Genomic DNA, 17,560 nt, shown 5'->3' on the forward strand with positions numbered 1-17,560 from the left:
CACGCTGCATATCATTGTATGACTGCAAGCAACAGGCTAATCTTACATTTTTAAATGTTGTGTACTGCTTCAGCATTTAATTTGAGTGCTATTGTTTGCCCCATTTGGAAGTTATCTGGTGTATCTGGACAAAGTAACTGACAGATAATTTGGTGTTCTCTCTCTCCTGGAATAGGATTTAATGTATTATACCAGTACAAACTGCCGTCTGAACAAACAAAAGTCTCCAATTTAATAGAATAAATTAAAATTGCCCAGATAATGATTTGACTGATTAATTCGTTTTTTAATTACATTTCTTAAAATAAATTAGTATTATTATGCAGTTTATTCATATAAAAGTGTTATGAATTCAATAAACTGACCTTTCTTTAAATTGTGAAAATGCTTTTTTTTTTTTCTTATTTTAAAAAAAGAGAAGCCTTTTTTCATAAAACATTTTTTTCTCAATGTAAATTATTTCCTCTCTTGGCTAAAGTAACTGGAAACTCGCAAAGAACTTTCAGTTAATGCAGCCATATATTTCAATAAAAAAGTGCAGAAAATGAAAAGGAATTAATCCATTGCACATAAACATTTGCAGTTACAACATATAAACATAATTTCATTGTCTGAATATCGCTCGGTTTGCAATCTCAGTCAGCAAAGGTGCTTGCCACCCACACAGGCTGGGCACCATAGTCCAGACACCATAGGTTTGAGGGTGCACCAAGAACCAGTAGCCTATTTCCCTGCAGCAGAACACAATTATCTTACTAGGGTTACTGTGATTACCACTGCATTGGTTCATGAATGCATTTGCCACCCACATGCTACAAGTTGCCATCAGTGTGAGATGTATCTCCTCTGGTGCCTGTTCTCCTGTAATGTTATGTTGTTTGTTGTTTTGCAAATAGACGCTGGCTTTTGTGTACTGCGGGAGTGCATCTGTTAGGTACCCTGAGGTGCAATGCACAGTTTGGGAGGGAAAAAATCAGTGCACAATGTATTTAGAATATATGAAATATGCAGTTCAGAGGCATAATGCATGTTTGTTGTTTCTTTTTAAGTCCTGGTTTATGGTAGTATGTTAGGTGTAGTAATTTAACAATCTATCCATCCATCTATCCATCTAATATCTATACCCGCTTATCCTGGTCACAGTTGCGAGGGGTGCTGGAGCCTATCCCAGCGTGCATTGGGCATGAGGCAGGAATACACTCTGGACAGGTCGCCAAACTATCGCAGGCCTCACACACCCATACCTTTGGGCAATTTCTAGTGTCCAAATAAGTCAGTCTGTGTTATTATGATGCACCAAAACTGAGCTCACGGAGTGATGCATCTGCTGGTCCATGGCGCAGCTTGTTTAGGAAAAAAGATACAGTATGTCTAGAAGAGAAGCTACGGAGTTCATCGTGCTTGTAGCAGCCATGTGTAGATTAACCCTCACCTTAACCCCAATAAAGGACACACTGAGTCAGGTTCATTGGAGGCCGGTGTGTGATGCGCTATATTGAAAAGCCATCTAATTCTATCAGCACTTTAATAAATCCTGTCTGGTATGTGCTTGCAGTAGGGTATAATTTTTCACAGTGATGGAAAATAGCAGAGACTTCTCTCTCTGAATCGTTATAATTTCACAAGGCAAGCACAGACTGCTCTAAACTTCTGAATGCAAGCCAGGTCCCTTTGATGATAGCATGCGTGTCATCACATTAGATTTGAGCCACAGATCGAAATGGTTTGCATGGAATATGAGTGCAGTTTGAAGTACGGTTATAGACAGTCTAGAAAAACAACATTCTTATTAACAATTACTTGTTTTAATCCTCCAAAGTATTTTTCTTTCTCATGCTTAGGATGCTACACTGATGAAAGAGGACCAAATGGCAATGCATTTGTCTATATAACAATGAAAGAAAAATAACTACTTAAGGGCACCGATTGTTGGTTTATGATCTCATGACCTCTTCCCTGAGATTTTCACAAGGTGAATCTTATTGTTGCTCATAGGAAGAATTTATCTCCCGCACTGGATACAGGTTTAACATGTTAACAATTAAAAGGATTTCAATTTAGTTGAGTCTTTTGCCAAGCAGTACTTCTAAAGGCACTGTGATCTTTGAGTGATGTCGCTGGCATATATAGTACATTGTATACAGTGAATTAACTCATTTGTTTATTTTTATCCCCCCCCCCCCCCCCCTTTTTTGCCGGCCCATTTTGTAATCAGTTGTGCTTCTTCAGTCACTGCTCTGTCAATCACATGCATACTAGGAGCATTGCAGGTGAAGTATGTGCAATCCAGCCACCCACAAACAAGTGGCTGTTTTATACCTCAAGGACACACAGTGCTGCAGGAGGACCATCTGCCATCAGAAAAGTGTGCCTCTCATTAACAACAGCTGGTAGCAAGATGGCATCTGACTTATAGCTGGGGCTTGCTAAATTGCCAGTAAGAGGAACACAGGCCAACTTAAACTCGCAGTGCTCATTCTCTTGCAGGAATGAGCACTGCGACTTGCATCATCTGACTTCCAGTCACAGTCAGCAAGCACCCATGAGCCAGGCCAGCATTGTCTCTGCTATTGTGCCCAGCCTGTGCTCATGGCAGTGCCTTTGCAAATGAAGCCACTCAGAAGCCTGCTATGCATGTCGAACATTGACTTTACCAGCATTACGTCTTTCCAAACAAGTGTTTTCTTTGAAAGAGACCTAAAACAGATGGCTCTGTCTTTCTTTAAAAGAGTGAGTGAGGAATCTTCAGCAGGTAATTATTCACACTTTTAAGAGTGAAATCCTTTTAGCTGACAGACAGAGAGCCCCTTTGATCAGGCTCAGGATCATTTTGGAATAACCAAGCTGAGAAGTGTGAGATGTAACTCTACTACTGCGAGCTACTTCCTTTATCATCATTCAAACTTCTGTACTGTACAGGAGAGATGACTCTTTTTTTTACAATAGGCCTCCATACAAATGAGAGAAACTTAAAACCAAGATTGGTACACTTCCTGTCTTGTTTTAAGACAGTCCATTCATTTGCACTGGCAGTTGTTCAACCTGATAGAAAACAAACCACAGATCAAATGACAACAGCAGCCAAGATTTGGACAGACTTACAAGGGCATTAGTCTTAGCACCAGTGATCTGTGAAATTGACCATGTCTGTATAGTTAGCACTAGATTCTTTCTCTTGTTTGAACATTTTCAACACATGCTAAATACCTCGTTCTGGCTCATAGCTAAAATTAGTGTTTTATTGATGATATATTGTTTGTGTTGCCATCAGATGTTGTCCAAGGCTAAGGCATATGTAATAAGAGTGATCCACAGTTGTATAATCAGACTGACAAGCACATTTTATCCTTGGGGGGTTATGACTTATTTACAGCGTACTGGTGCAACGCGTAACCAATATCCACAGCCCACAGCACACACATACAGGGCACAGCACATCATCATCCTCACATACCGAGACCACACAGGCATGGCTTTAAATCTTGACAGTGGCATCGTAAAACAGAATCGGCAACAATTGCTGCACCCGCTCTCCTCCATCCACTCGCTAGCTCAGAATGGACAGACCGTTCTCTGATTTTTCTTTCATTCAAGGACTTAATCACCTGATGCAGCAGTTGCAAGCTGTAATCATGTTTCCTGCTCTGGGATTGGCCTTGACAGAGCCTCTGGACCTGGCCTGAGAAATTCTGATTGCTATACAACTTCAGTGCTTCAGTCATTGATTACAACTCTGAACAAACCCATTTGTTATATGTACACTTTTCAGGAAAGAAATTATGAGAGTGAGATCTATATAACCTCCAAATACTGACCCAATACAGCCTATATATGAAAAAGAAGTATGCCGTATGTAGGAAGATAGCTGCTCTACATGCCACAGAAAGGGGATTTTTCTTCTTCTTTGGACGTCCTTAGAGATGTTGTCGCTACAGTGAACTTCACAAGCCTTTTCAGTCAGGCGCATTTAGCGTTGGTTTACCGACAAACGAGTTAACATTTCACACCACAATTTCCAATTCAGTCACTTGGAATTCCCCCACCCAGGCAGCACCGTGGACCCCAAAGAATATTTCATTTTCTCCGAGATGCAGAGCGATCCCATTTGGTCCGCCGATTGAGTTTCCCCGGTCAGCGCGCGCTGTCATCAGCGCGGACGATCAGCTGCACGTAGGCTATGACCTCGTTACCTGGCACCCGGTCTAAGCACCGCCTGAGCCACTGTACCGTGGAAACTGAACTTTGAAGAACGACACATTCTCTCTCTTTTTGGGAACATTTGGGGGTGGAAAAAAAAAAACACACGATGTGAGAAATACCCGAGGTAACAAAAGGTTTTCTGTGGTGTGACGGTGCGCCTGGGGGATAAGAGATTCTTTTAACGAAGGGTACGTAGGAGATACAAGAATCCTTACATTAAGCACGCAATTAATGTAATCCAAGATGAGCCCATTTTTTCTCCTTTTTCACAGCTCTGATACAAAGACAGGCCAGCCCCCTCATCAGTTTGAAATGGTATAAAAGCTCAAGCATCACCCTGGGCTTTGAAAACCTGAACAAGTGCAATATTCAGCTTTGTACTGTACAATTTCGGATCCATTAACTCATCTCCAAAGATGCTGTTCAGGTAAGATTTTACTCAATTAATTGGAGTTATCCTCTCTTTTGTTGTTATGGTCAGCAGCTGTCTTATTTACACATCTCACTATCAGTGTCTCACAACGAACCCTTGATGTGTTCTTTAAAATCCAACAACATACAAACTGAATTATTTCTCATTTTTAAAAAGTTGTTTTCCTCTCTTCAGAGTATCTTGTTATCAATGCAGTGATTTCATGTTGCTACCTTGGCACACAAGAAAAGTGTCAGTCAAAATTGTATCTCAGTTATGTCTATTTGTTCCCTGTATTTTGACTGTGATGAGTAACTTAAAAAAATTCAAACAGAAGTGCAATATTGGAATGGTTGAAATATGTTTAAATTTGAGTTAAATTTAATTTAAATGTTTTTTAAAAATTTACATGCATCTTTCAACTTGTCTGTTTAATATAATACAATGTCATATGTAAGCATTTTCCAATTTGTGAGCTGGGAATCAAAATCTTAAAAAATAGCTAAGACCCAGGACAGTTTTAAAGAGCTCTAATACCACACATAAAATGTAAGGATGGATTAATTGAAAGCAAGTACTAATTGCATTGATATTTAAATCATTAAAAGAACATTGGAGTGCATTTTGCAGTTGTATTTGCTTTAATGTTAATCCAATGAATAACAAGTTTTTGGACCTGGAGTTTCAGATACAGTATTTTCTCTTGAGAATTAATTATATCATTGGTTTTAATCTCCAGCCCTGGAGAGTTACATGCTGTTGCCTAGATACCATTCCAAAAAAAATCTTTTTTTTTCTGTGTAATAATTGAAAGATATAGGCATGTGGATATTTTTCATAGGAGCTCAGCAAGTATTACGTGGCTTCATTATACAAATACAAAAAAGATTCTGAAGTTCTGAGTTCTCAAAAAATGTCCTAATTAAACCGTAAATAAATAAATATAACAGGCATACATAGAGGAAGTTAGATGAAAACATGCCAATAGACTCTGTCTGAATCGGGATTGTGACCTTTGATTTCCTACTCCAAAGATAAGGTATTCTGATAATGTTCACAGGACAGTGCTTGTAAAACATTCAGTGATACATTTTCAATAGCTCATAATATCAAAAGAAAATGAGTTTGTTTCTACATGTTGAAATATTACCTGTGCGTGTCATTACACAACCTATGTAGTTAGAGGTTCCTTTTGCTCAGTGGTCTGCATCATGCCATTACAAATCAAATGTAATCAGTCTTTGTATTTATGTTGTCACATAAAAAAGCATCTTTATCATTTAACTGCTGGAAGAGAAAGAGTTGCAGTAAAAGAAAGCCTGTTGGTACTTTATTGATCCCTCCAGCATAATGCTGTGAAATTGCATGGTTAAAAAGATGGTTTGATTGGGTGGTTGCCTCTGAGGTTTGTGCTTGTCGCTGGAAGACAACAGCAGCCTGGGATCTGAGACTTAGATTCCACATCCTCCGACACAAGGGCATTTATGATGAAATACTGTCCTTCCGCCAGAAAGCCATTGCTCATTCGGAATGGATTTTTGTTGGGAATCCATCCTTTTACAGCAGGCAGTGCATCGCCACGTTCAGACCGGTTTTCCCAAGGACACAGAATGGCTAGATTGCTGCACTGTACTAATAAAGTCACACAGAAAGAGTGACATTCTTGTTTGAAATAAAGCAAATCATCTAAGGTATCCAAATCACTATAATAGCATGGCATTGCCTTCTAATGGACCATGGCACCATAAAGCATTGTTGTTATTTTTCATGTGAAGGACCAATTACAGTCGTTAGCCATTTAGGCTATATACAAAATATTGCAGAGTAAGGAAAAGACAGAGAAATGTTTGACTATATTTATCAGCCCTGTTCAGCAGCCTCTCCAGGAAACCCTGATAGATTATAGGGTATATTTGATTCACTTAACCATTGCTTTTCTGAGAAGGTTAGCTTAGGGTGTCAGTTCTCATGTACTGTGATGTTCTAGGCTTCGAACAAAATTGCTTATAACATAGCCTTTGATACTGGGTGCTATACACTATTGTAAACATTTTCAATGTTTGTTTGCACCTTCACATTTACCAAATATCATTTAATTTTCCGATCATTTTCCCTCAGGGATATTCTCCTCCTCTGCTCCCTGGCAGTGGTCCTGGTGAAAGGTGACCTGGATGCGGGTGAGTGTGTGCCAGTCATTTGGAATGTGATACGGGGAGTCATTTGGGGCTAGAGCCATTCATTCCACTGGGATCTAAAAGACATCTTAAAGGCATCAGCAGTGATTTCACTCCCATTAAACAGTCAATGCGTATCATGCAGGCCAGCACTGGAATAAAGCTCTTAGCAATGAAAAAAATAAGTCTGATTATGGACCCGGTACTGCATTGCATTTAAGTAGTATACAAGCCTCACCGTTTTGTCATATCAGTAACGATATTCAATATGGCAAGGGGACAGTGAAACTTTGGGTGACTGTACACAAAAGTCCTCACTGTCAGACGTCAACTATTTTTTTTCTGTTATGGAGAAACTATAGTTATAAACTACAGTTTCATTATGCTCATTTGGGACTTGCCAGCACATGTCTAATGCAGCACCTCATTAGAATCAACAGTAATCAGAGTGCATCTAATAAGGAATGCTTCTAATAATGAGAAATCAAACCGCAGAAACATTCCGCAGTTGGTATTACTAACAGAAGCACAAACCAGAGTGGCAAGGCATGATACATAACAGAACCATACTCAATGGAATGAGAAACGGTATGCGACTGGCTTATGTGACTGTGTCAATGCATGTTTCAGATGGGGGTGCCCAAGCCATGTCCACAGGTAGGGAAAACAATGACGATGATGATGATGAAGATGAAGATAATGATGATGATGATGATGATTATTATTACAATGGAAATGTTTTTTTAATGTTTTATTTTAGTTCAGTTTTTCTTTCACCACTGACCTGTTGAGCCCTCTTGTAAGGATTTACATACTGTAGACCCTAATCCCACCCACACTAGTATTCTTAAACGCCCCTCACATTACACACTTTTCTGTTGATAGAGAACAGAACCTTTACTGCAGATAACGTAAACTGATTTTGTTTCTTTAATAACATTTTCAGGGCAATTATGATCCTGCAATAAATTTGACTATCTGAAAGAATTATTTTACAATGGCTTTCACCGAAAGGACCAATCAGTTTACTTTCTCATTCACAGACCACGACTCCACCTCTGATGAAGTGCCTACAGGTAAAGGCCTGTGAATAAGAATCACATGTGAAATATATTACAGCTCAAGGTATCTTGGATATCTTTAAAGTGACCACTGTGTCCACCTTCATTTTTACAGAGAGCATGAACTCCATTTCCCCTGACCAACCTAATGGTGAGTACAGCAGAACGAGCACACCACCAAGAAGCACATCTCAGAGCAGAAATGCACAGTCAGCAGTATGTGATGTCATTCCTCTGTATATCTGGCACTTTCAAATGATCTCTGAATCCCACACTGCTAGAAAACCTGTGGACTCTACTGGGATAAAATGTCTGGTCCTCTGAGTCCTTATAGAATTGTGGTTATTGGAAACGTCCACATGAAAAACTCACAAAATACTTTTTTATGTTCATTCATCATGTGAAATTGTTTCCCTTGTCGGGTTTATGCTGATTTCAAGTTTTTGTGAGTTTTGAGAATCTGTCACAAGGACACAGTGTCCTAAAAGCATTGAATCTAGTGCATCATCTTCATTGCAGCTCTATACCTTTTTGTTGAGCTTGTCTGAAATACCGCTTTATTTGAATTTTTGCGAATGTTTTCCGAACCACAAACCAGAATAGGGCCATTTTTAATTTCAGCAGATGTCTGGAATTGGCAAGCTCCAGTTCACCTCTGCATTTAATGCACTCGTCCTACAGTATTCCCAGAAGGACGGAATGTACTGTAAAGGCCAACTGCTGCTACTGTGGCTGGTAAGCCTTAAAACAGCCCAAGAGCAAAATAACACTTAAACAGACAATAGTGTCCCTCCTCTGCACCCATACCTTTTGAGGTCTGATAAAGTAAGTAATGTTCGCACTGTCTGCAGGGATTCTGTGGGCCTGCACAAGTAAACATTTGTTTTCCATGATAGGACCAACTTGGAATGGACCTCGTATTGCATCTGCCACCTTTTCCCAGAAATTACGTATCAGTTCATTTCTCTCCTCTCATGCCACCTTGTGGTACATTTAAATAAAGTGATCCATTCTCTAAATCTGGGTAGTGCAAAAATAAAATGAACAAGGAACAAACCATATCTGAACAGCTCTTAAACAAGAGAAGGTTTCCCTCTTTTTGATTTAAAATAGGCAATTATAATAATTACAATTTTTATATTGATAATATGTAATATATTTAAAGTATATTTTCTTTTTCTTTTCATAGACGAACCTCAGTATTACAATGGAGGGAATGGAGGTGGGGAAAACATTTTTTAATAGTTTTTCATTTTAGTGTTCAGGATTCATTTGTCTTTCTATTTTGTGATTTGGATGAATTATTTCAATGAAAAGACAGAAAAGATTTTTTTCCCAATAAATAACTAAATTCGGCTTGAAATGAAATAGTAATGAAAATGTTGTAATAATGGGCTGACATGACCTACTTAACACAATTATTTAATGGTTAATTTCTCTGTGCCCTTTTGTCAAGATGTCCATATTAGCTGTTGTGAATATAGTATATATAAATAACTAAAATCTTAATTAAATACTATTCAACTGTCATAATTGGTATTTTATGGAAGATAATAAAACACTAAAACATTTCACAAAAATGTTTTATTGTATTGCAATGAATAGTCATAAGTTAGGTATTGTACGTATAGGGAAAACAAATTTTGTGTCTAACTCATAATGGCCCTAAACTTAACTGTGTTGATCATGCTAAGTGCCAAAAATATTCCACACACTGCATGACTGGAAGTGTTCAATCTTCCTCAGAGATTCGTGAGTTTGATTAGATCTGGACTCCACCTTCCATTGGCCCCTTTGTGAACTTTCCTGTGGAACTTCCACACGGGAATATCTGCTTGTTTTAGACAAAGCTAACCTACCAGCCCATGCATTTTTACTGCATTGTAGGCCTATATGATATGGCACTGACGTTAAATAATTGAAATGAGAATGGTTACAGAGAGAATTGGTCACATAGATACTTCTGATATTAACGGACAGCTATACAACATAAAAATAAATGTAAATAAAAATGGATTGGGGGGGGGGGGGGGGAGGCGGGCTGGGCATTATTTAAATCTATATTCTTGTTCTTTGTGGAATATAATCAACAATGGGTTTAAGAGTAATATTATCTGTTATGCACTGAGCACTGGGCTAAAATACTGTTGAATGTGGGGATGTTCCTATAAACAAAGTGTAAAGTAAAATATCATTTGTGGTCTTCATTTTAGATCCCAGCAGCACAAGTGCTGAAGCCGATCATAGTGGTGAGTGTTCATTTGATATTCAGAATCCAGGATGAATTCGGACATGAACCAGAAGCACATTCTTCCGTGTTTGGTCCAGGTGTATCAATTGGCATTTGTACTACGGGTATAATGATACAACTTGACGATACAATAGCGATACCCTGAACAATGATATGATGCAATACAATTTATCTTAATTTACAACAATATGATACAATTAATAAATAATTATCACAATACAATAAAATTAGCTGCAATGTGAATGTGACCATTAGATTCGACAGATCCCCCCTCCCCACCTCACTGACACTCAAGAGATTATTGAAATAACAAACAGTATAACTTTCAAAGTTTACAAGTGTTCATTAGCTTCTGTGCCTCAATCTGCCAAAATAAAAGTTTGTCATGTAAATTAATTGTTCATCATGATACGAATCGATTCATATCTATCACATGGATGCAGTTGCATTGTGATATTTGCATCGGGATGAATTGATGCATCGATGTTTCATTATGCCCTAATGTGTACCAATGTCATGTACATCAGACTGAGAACAACACCCATTTCTGTGAAACGAGCAAATAAATATACTGGTGGTATATAAATTCCTAAGTTAACCATTTTTTCAGCAACCCAATTTACAAATCAATCAGCCAATTTACCAGTAAGTCAAAAAAAATTGATTAATTTGCAGGCCAGTGAATTAATTAATTGGTCAAATAAATGAAACATGTCAATCCTTTTGCTTTGTTTTTCAGACGGTCATCAACCTGGCAATGATGCGAATGGAAGCTCAGGTTGGTGCTACTCCATCCTGTCAATCAGCACATTTCTGTGAGAACATATAAAACTGTTCAATCACCCTGGAACTGATTCAATGCTAAGGGCATATCAGCAGTGTGATGTGCTCACAATGAATCGTTTTAATGGATATGACTGATTATACCACCCAGGGGAACAGTGTGTTGTGTTATACATCTCATTGCTTCTCATGACAATCGCAAGGAACGTGCTTATGTAAAATGGGAAAATGTGATTTCATTCTTTTGTGTTGTATTTTGTTTTCATTAATTAACGGACACTTTTTCTCTTTTGTTTAATGGTATTATTATTTTTATGGTGTACAACTCCAAACAATAATTTCTTTTTTTTTTTTTTAGATGTCACTAAAAGCAGTATTGAGGACCACGATGGTATGATATGGACTTTCTTACAGACTTGTCTGTGAATGTGAAGCAAACGCATGATTTCAAAGTGCATATATAAACAGCTGTGTGATGACAGAAGCCTTTGAATGTGTTCTAAAGAGTAATCCAGAAGAGATGCCATTGATCTGCAGTAAGTTTTGATTCTGGAGTGATATTGAAATGCTTTGATCACTGGTGCGGAATGGCCGTAGAGTGATTTTTTTTAAAAATAGCTAAGAAAGTAACAAATGACGCACGACTGAAAAAGCTTATTTATTATTTTCTTTTTTATTTTTCAGATGAGAGCCCGGACTCAGATGAAGGTCCGAAGCACAAATGAATCAGATCTCATCAGATTCCACATGATATATGTTAATGCTTGAGCGAGATGTTTTCCACAAACATATACAAGGGAATATTCCAATGACATATAAAGTAAACATTTATCTGTAAGGCACAATATGAATTGACTATTTTATTCAGTTTTTCATTGGCTTGCTTGTTATAGCATAAGACCACACTTAAGTAATCACAAAAATGGATATCATTAAAAAATGTTTATCAATGATTATAGATCATGAACATCATTCATATTAAGGAAAGTAAATTCATTTGTTGCAACACATTCACTCATTCTCTGAATGTTCCATCACAAGGAGCTCCATCTAGAAAATTTTAAAACCCTAGAAAACTATTTTGTCTGTGCAATGTCAAATAAAACACATTTCTTAACACAACCTAGATGGCAATTTAGTCTTCTGTTCATGTCTTAAATCCAAGGAGGAGGTGCAATATTTTTTAGCGAACAAATCCTATTAGAAATTGTGAATTACACCGGTGTGTGTTCTGTCGTGAGCCAGACGGTGGCAGCACAGAGCTATCTGTGTCCTTGGGCAACGTCAGAAAATCAATTTCCTGCTTGTTCACGGTTTGTCTGCCTGCAGGAGTTGAATTGAAAGGGGCCGAAATCTGTGTATATGCATATACCTGTCCTATATATTTGAAATCCAATTAAAATACTTATTTTTTCATCCCGTACAGGTAAACGCTAAAGGAGGCTCAGATTCTCAGACTTGATGAAGCTAACTTTGACTGGTGCTGTCTACCTGAAGACTTATTATATTCAAAGCCGTAGCATAGAATAAGAATAGTTATAAAATCTACTCTTGACAAAAACTCAGTGTTTAAATCATTTTTTAAGAACATTACTTTTGAAAAAGGAGAAACCTAAAATTCGAAATAATGTAAAATGTAAACATTTCTTTCTCACATCATTATTCACTTAATAAACTTCTCCAAGCAAACATGTTATTTTCTAGTTTTATCATTCATATTTTGATGTGTTCGACATGAGTTCTGAAATGATATATGAATTCAGAGGTTTGACTCAATATTAAATGGGATTTTTTACAAGTGCCCAGCACAAAAGATTTATCTACAGAGTAAAAATCATGGGCATAATTGTAAATGAAAGCATGCCAGCCAATGTATAACTTTAAGCCATGGGTACAGAACTAAAAACTAGGTTTAGACAAATCTTTTATTGACTTTCCATACAACCCTTTCTCAAAAGTTAACAAACTTTAATCATCATCCAAGAACATCTATTGTAGTAAGTTTACGCCAATGATATTTTCCATCTGCATGTATTTGCAATGAACATTAGACCATCAATTTTAATACGCAGTCATGGACTAACCTCTCTATTTATCTACATTTGATCTAAATGTAATGGTGTTACTGGGGGCTTTCCTGAAAAACAATGCAACCCATTCAAAGGTAATCGGTGGAATATCTAACTGAAACAAGTGAAAATAAGGAAAATGTGTCATTAGTTTATCAAGATAAACTCAGTTCACACATAGCAGAGAATTATCCAGAAATATTAATGAATTGAGTTTCTACTGCTGCTGAAGTAATGGTCTAGCTTTAGTCTTTTGAATCCACACTAATCTCATTATCACCTACTGCTGCCTTTTGCAGTTCTTGCCCAGTGACTTTCTAGGAAAGAAAAAAAGTGCACTTCTCTGATGCCAATACATACGATATTGGCAAGACATGCCTCCAAGATCAAAAGCAATGCATAGAAAGTCCCCCTGCTCAAAAGATCTCTTTGATCCTGGCTTTCGGTCTAGTAACAGAAACACCCTACACCCTATTCATCACACCTTAAGAATTATGGCCTATCATCACAAAGCCATTACCCAGCTGTTCAGAAAGGTCAGGCCTTTCTCTTCACCCGAAGCCGATATCCACCAGGCTACTGGACACCCCTTCCCCTTCCTTTGTAACTTCAGAAAATACATTAAACTTCTTGTGCTCAGGCTCTTATCGGATGTTTACGCGTGGAGATCCGGTACTGGGAGAAAACGTTCTGCCCTCCATTTTAACTAAATGCCACATTAGCAGAGGTTAAAAGCGGACCTTTCTAGAAACTCCATCCACACCACCAACCTCCCCCACCTCCATACAGTTTCACCATTTTATAAGCAACAGTCTTATACTTTCAACGAGGTTTACTTCCTGTATGCTACTCAGTCACCAGCAAAAGAAAAGACTTGTGGTTTAGGTTTCACGTTTTCCAAAACTCGCAGCTTCTGCTTTTGAATTCCTGGTTTTTGTTGTGATTCTAACTGGTCAAAAAATGCTCTGAAAATTGCCAGTGTTCTTTTTGTCCTCATCACATTTCCTGTTTGTAGTCATATGTCTCAACGTTCATTTTTATAGAAGATTGTATTAGTATGGATTGATGGTTGCATGTAATAACCTCACTATGATAAGATCACTCCTTCATAAAGAAAATGTTCACAAATACATGGATGTGTTGTACACCTGTTTTCTGACATTGCATTTATACTTGGGTGAATTCCTTGCTTATAAATTTTGGATATGGGCCATAATTTCACTTTATCTTCCCTAGAGTGTCACAATACATCCATATCAAGTCAGCATTGGCGTCCAACAGTTTAACTGGAAAGAGATATGATATTCCCCTATGACTGTGAATATTGGATGATTCCACATTGGATTGAATCTGGACCAACTGTGGCCAATAGCTTCATAGGGAGACACAAAATTACCACTGACATCACCCAGGGTTTGGCAGGGCTCAGGTGATTAGGAGTACATGTCTCATTGCTCTCTAGTGACCCATGCTGGTCGATCAGGCACCCATGAACTGCCTTGTAAAGCCACGTTTGAAAGGTCTTCCCCTGACTCCACTCTATGTGAGCTTTGCTGTAGTCTGCAAATGTGAAAAGAAGCAGCTGGTGACACCACGTGTTGTCTACACTCTCCCAAATTGGCAGTGGGGCTTGCGCATGGACATGGGTGCAGTTGTAGATAATTGGACATACAAAATTATGGTGGGGTTTGGATTTGTACAGCTCCACGTTGGGAACCAAAGAAAAAATAAGATTATGAATATATCTCTCCCATCTAAGAACATAACAAGCTAGTGGCATCACAATGGTGCACCAATCATCTTAGCCACTGCTCCTGGATGGGAAACCATAAATTAATCAGTTTGATAGGGTTGGGTCAATATTCAGTAACACTCTATGCTGTGGTATATAAAAACCCAATTGTGTTAATTCAATACAGTCCAAACTGGTAATTCACATTTTTTTAGAGTGTGTGTGTTAATAAGTACTCATTTAAACAGCATCTCTGTGTAAGGCCCTGGCCTTATTCATGAACATTAGCTGCATACTGCACGAGCAATTCTACAGGATAAAATTACTATATTAGACTGGGGTAAGAAAACAAGATGGAATAATTCTCCAAAGTTAAACCGGGCTTCTGGCACCCCCCCTTTCTCAAGAATGGGTGAGTTTTCAGTTTTTTTCAAATTTGGAATGCCCAATCACATGCATCAGCACTCATTGCTGGAATCCCTACCATCGATATGGGAGAGCACAAACAATACTCTTCTCCAAAGCACATGACGCCAAGAACCACTTCTAATCGCACAGCAATTAGCAAGATGCGGTTTGAAGAAGACACTTCATGTGCAGCTTAGCAAACAGACTTGTTGGTATCCGATCGACCAGCGGGGGTCGCTAGAGAGCGATGAGACGTGGATCCCTGCTGACTGAGCCCTCCCTAACCCTGGGTGACGGTACTGCCAATTATGCACCACCCTGTGAGGTTACCGGCCGTTGTTGGCACAGGCGAGATCGGGATTTGATCCCAGACTATTGGGCCAATCCATGGGCAAGAACAAGAACAGTGCCTTTACCGGATGAGTCACCTAGCAACCCAAAAGAGTTTCTATGGAAATAGTGCTACCCTGTGGCTGCAATATGCAATTTGAGCCAATTGGGCAGTCAACAACAGCAAAAAATTTGATAAAGCCAATTTGCTTTATGGATAGGATTTTGGTCAGGGAAAATCGACTGAAACAACCCTGTAGCCATACAACCAGGAATAGAATATGTAGGTAATACCTGGGTGAAGCCTGTACCAGGCAATGTAGAAATCAAGTATGTAGAAGCCAAGTACAAATCTCTGCCACTTTCATGGCATGGAGAGGAATGGTCATGTGACATGATAAGCCACATGTCACTGGTGAGCCTCACCATGAAAGACAGAAGTGACCAGCATTTCCCACACTGCGCGACACGTTCTTTCACACAGGACATCACACCTGTTGTTTTCCATGGAGCTTCTGGTCCTTTCTCCCACGATGAGTTCCAGCCTGCCCCAGCCTCGTCCCTCTCCTGGTTGAAGCCCATGCCACGGTGTTACGTGAAGGCCTAGATTCATCATCTAGCTCTCCTGGTCTGCACATTAAAATACACTGCTTTGTTTGGACTGTATTTCACCAGCTAGTACCTCAGACTATAAACCACCCTGGCACTTGCTCCAATAGATTCCCTATTACCCTTCAGCCTATCTTTAACTATTGACACCGGACCAGCCAGTGGAGAATGGGTTCCTCCCGAGATTTCCTCCCAGCAGGGTTTTTTTTTCTCGCCACTGTTTGTGTTTTTTCTTCCCACTGGAAAGTTCTTGGCTTCAAATTTTTGGGGAGTCAGGCTTGGTCTTGCCAAAATGTTTTTGTAAAGCCTGTTGCTGACTGTGTTTTGCCTAAAGCACGCACATGCTGAATGTAAATGGGTGATTGCGACGTGTCTTGAAAGCCAGCATGATTTTGTCCTTTTATGAGCAGGCTGAGCTGGACCCCAGTGTGGACCTGATCGGAAATGCTAATGCAGAAAATATTAATCCTAGAGAATGCTTTTCGGGAAAATCTCCTCGGGTCCTGGGGAGAATGGCCTCCGTTCTAAATCTTAATCTTCCTTCTGACTTGGTTTTGTCCGCTAAAACCACCTCGAGGGGAAGCCAATAGCTAAGGTTACACCAGGGCTGCCCAACCCCTCGGACCAAACCGACGCGGCTATTTAAAAGCGGCTTCGAGCGCCGTCGTTCTCGAGGTGCTGTTTAAATTAACGAGCCCCTCTGAGGCAAGCGCGCTGCAAACAAAGCTGCACTGTTGCTCCTCTTACCCGAACAGCACTCCCCATCATATCTGTTTCACTACACACTGTATCAGCATCACAGTATTAGAACCTACGGGCAGTCATTCAGGCAGGCCTATTAAAGCAAACTCACTTCAGAGCATTTGCTCCTACTTAATTTTAACTGATGTCAGGTCTTGTGTTGCTTCAACTAGAGGATTTGGAAGATCAACCTGTACCTGCTCTGGCTTCTTTGGGCAGGAGATGAGGGGGTTTGGTTGAAACTCTTTGGGACTGTGTCATAATCCCTTCCTATTTGTGTTGGATATACCGTTTATGTCAAGGGCAATGCTAAATAAACTAAGCATTCAGAAGGTGCTCTTCAATTTAAAATATTCAGAGAAATCAAGAATTGAATAACCTTAAAAATTTGAGACTAAAATTTTTTATTGCCAAACACACGTAGGAAAAGTAACATGGGGCCGTCATCTTCGGGGGCTGTCAAAAACAAATGACTAACTGCCTGCACAGGAAAGCAAAACAGCCATTAGTAGAATAAGAGGAAAGCTGTTTTGCTGTTACATTTGAGTAGAAAGTAACTTATTCTTGACAGTCTCTGCATATGAGGGCCCAGTGTTTTCTGACATGGGTTTGTACATTTTATAGAGGCATACATTATTAAATTCACCATTTTTAAAACATGCTTTAGGGTGAACAGGTATCTCAAATATCATAATTTGAAGTATCGTCCAAAGTACCCATGGCACTGTGTCCCCACAATTGTCAAAATATAGTCCATACACTTACAAAATTAGACATTTTTATTCCTAAT

At 39.0% G+C, this 17,560-nt stretch overlaps 1 protein-coding gene across 3 annotated transcripts; it reads left to right on the top strand.

Annotated features, from left to right (window-relative positions):
- Window positions 1-4,221: 4,221 nt before the first annotated feature.
- On the top strand, window positions 4,222-12,561 carry si:ch211-133n4.6 (uncharacterized protein LOC797776 homolog). Of its 3 annotated transcripts, XM_035431041.1 has the most exons (12): window positions 4,222-4,388; window positions 4,473-4,627; window positions 6,731-6,789; window positions 7,417-7,443; window positions 7,830-7,862; window positions 7,963-7,998; window positions 9,037-9,069; window positions 10,061-10,096; window positions 10,838-10,876; window positions 11,240-11,272; window positions 11,566-11,589; window positions 12,308-12,561. In XM_035431041.1, the coding sequence occupies exons 2-12, from the start codon at window positions 4,617-4,619 to the stop codon at window positions 12,316-12,318; spliced, it is 342 nt and encodes a 113-aa protein (XP_035286932.1). In that variant the 5' UTR covers window positions 4,222-4,388; window positions 4,473-4,616; the 3' UTR covers window positions 12,319-12,561. The 3 variants fall into 3 exon arrangements, with proteins under 3 accessions (XP_035286932.1, XP_035286931.1, XP_035286933.1); XM_035431040.1 differs by lacking the exon at window positions 12,308-12,561 and having other exon boundaries at window positions 11,566-11,966; XM_035431042.1 differs by lacking the exons at window positions 9,037-9,069; window positions 12,308-12,561 and having other exon boundaries at window positions 11,566-11,966.
- Window positions 12,562-17,560: the final 4,999 nt, after the last annotated feature.

Source organism: Anguilla anguilla, chromosome 8 (genome assembly GCF_013347855.1).
Source record: "Anguilla anguilla isolate fAngAng1 chromosome 8, fAngAng1.pri, whole genome shotgun sequence".
Classification (NCBI taxonomy): domain Eukaryota; kingdom Metazoa; phylum Chordata; class Actinopteri; order Anguilliformes; family Anguillidae; genus Anguilla; species Anguilla anguilla.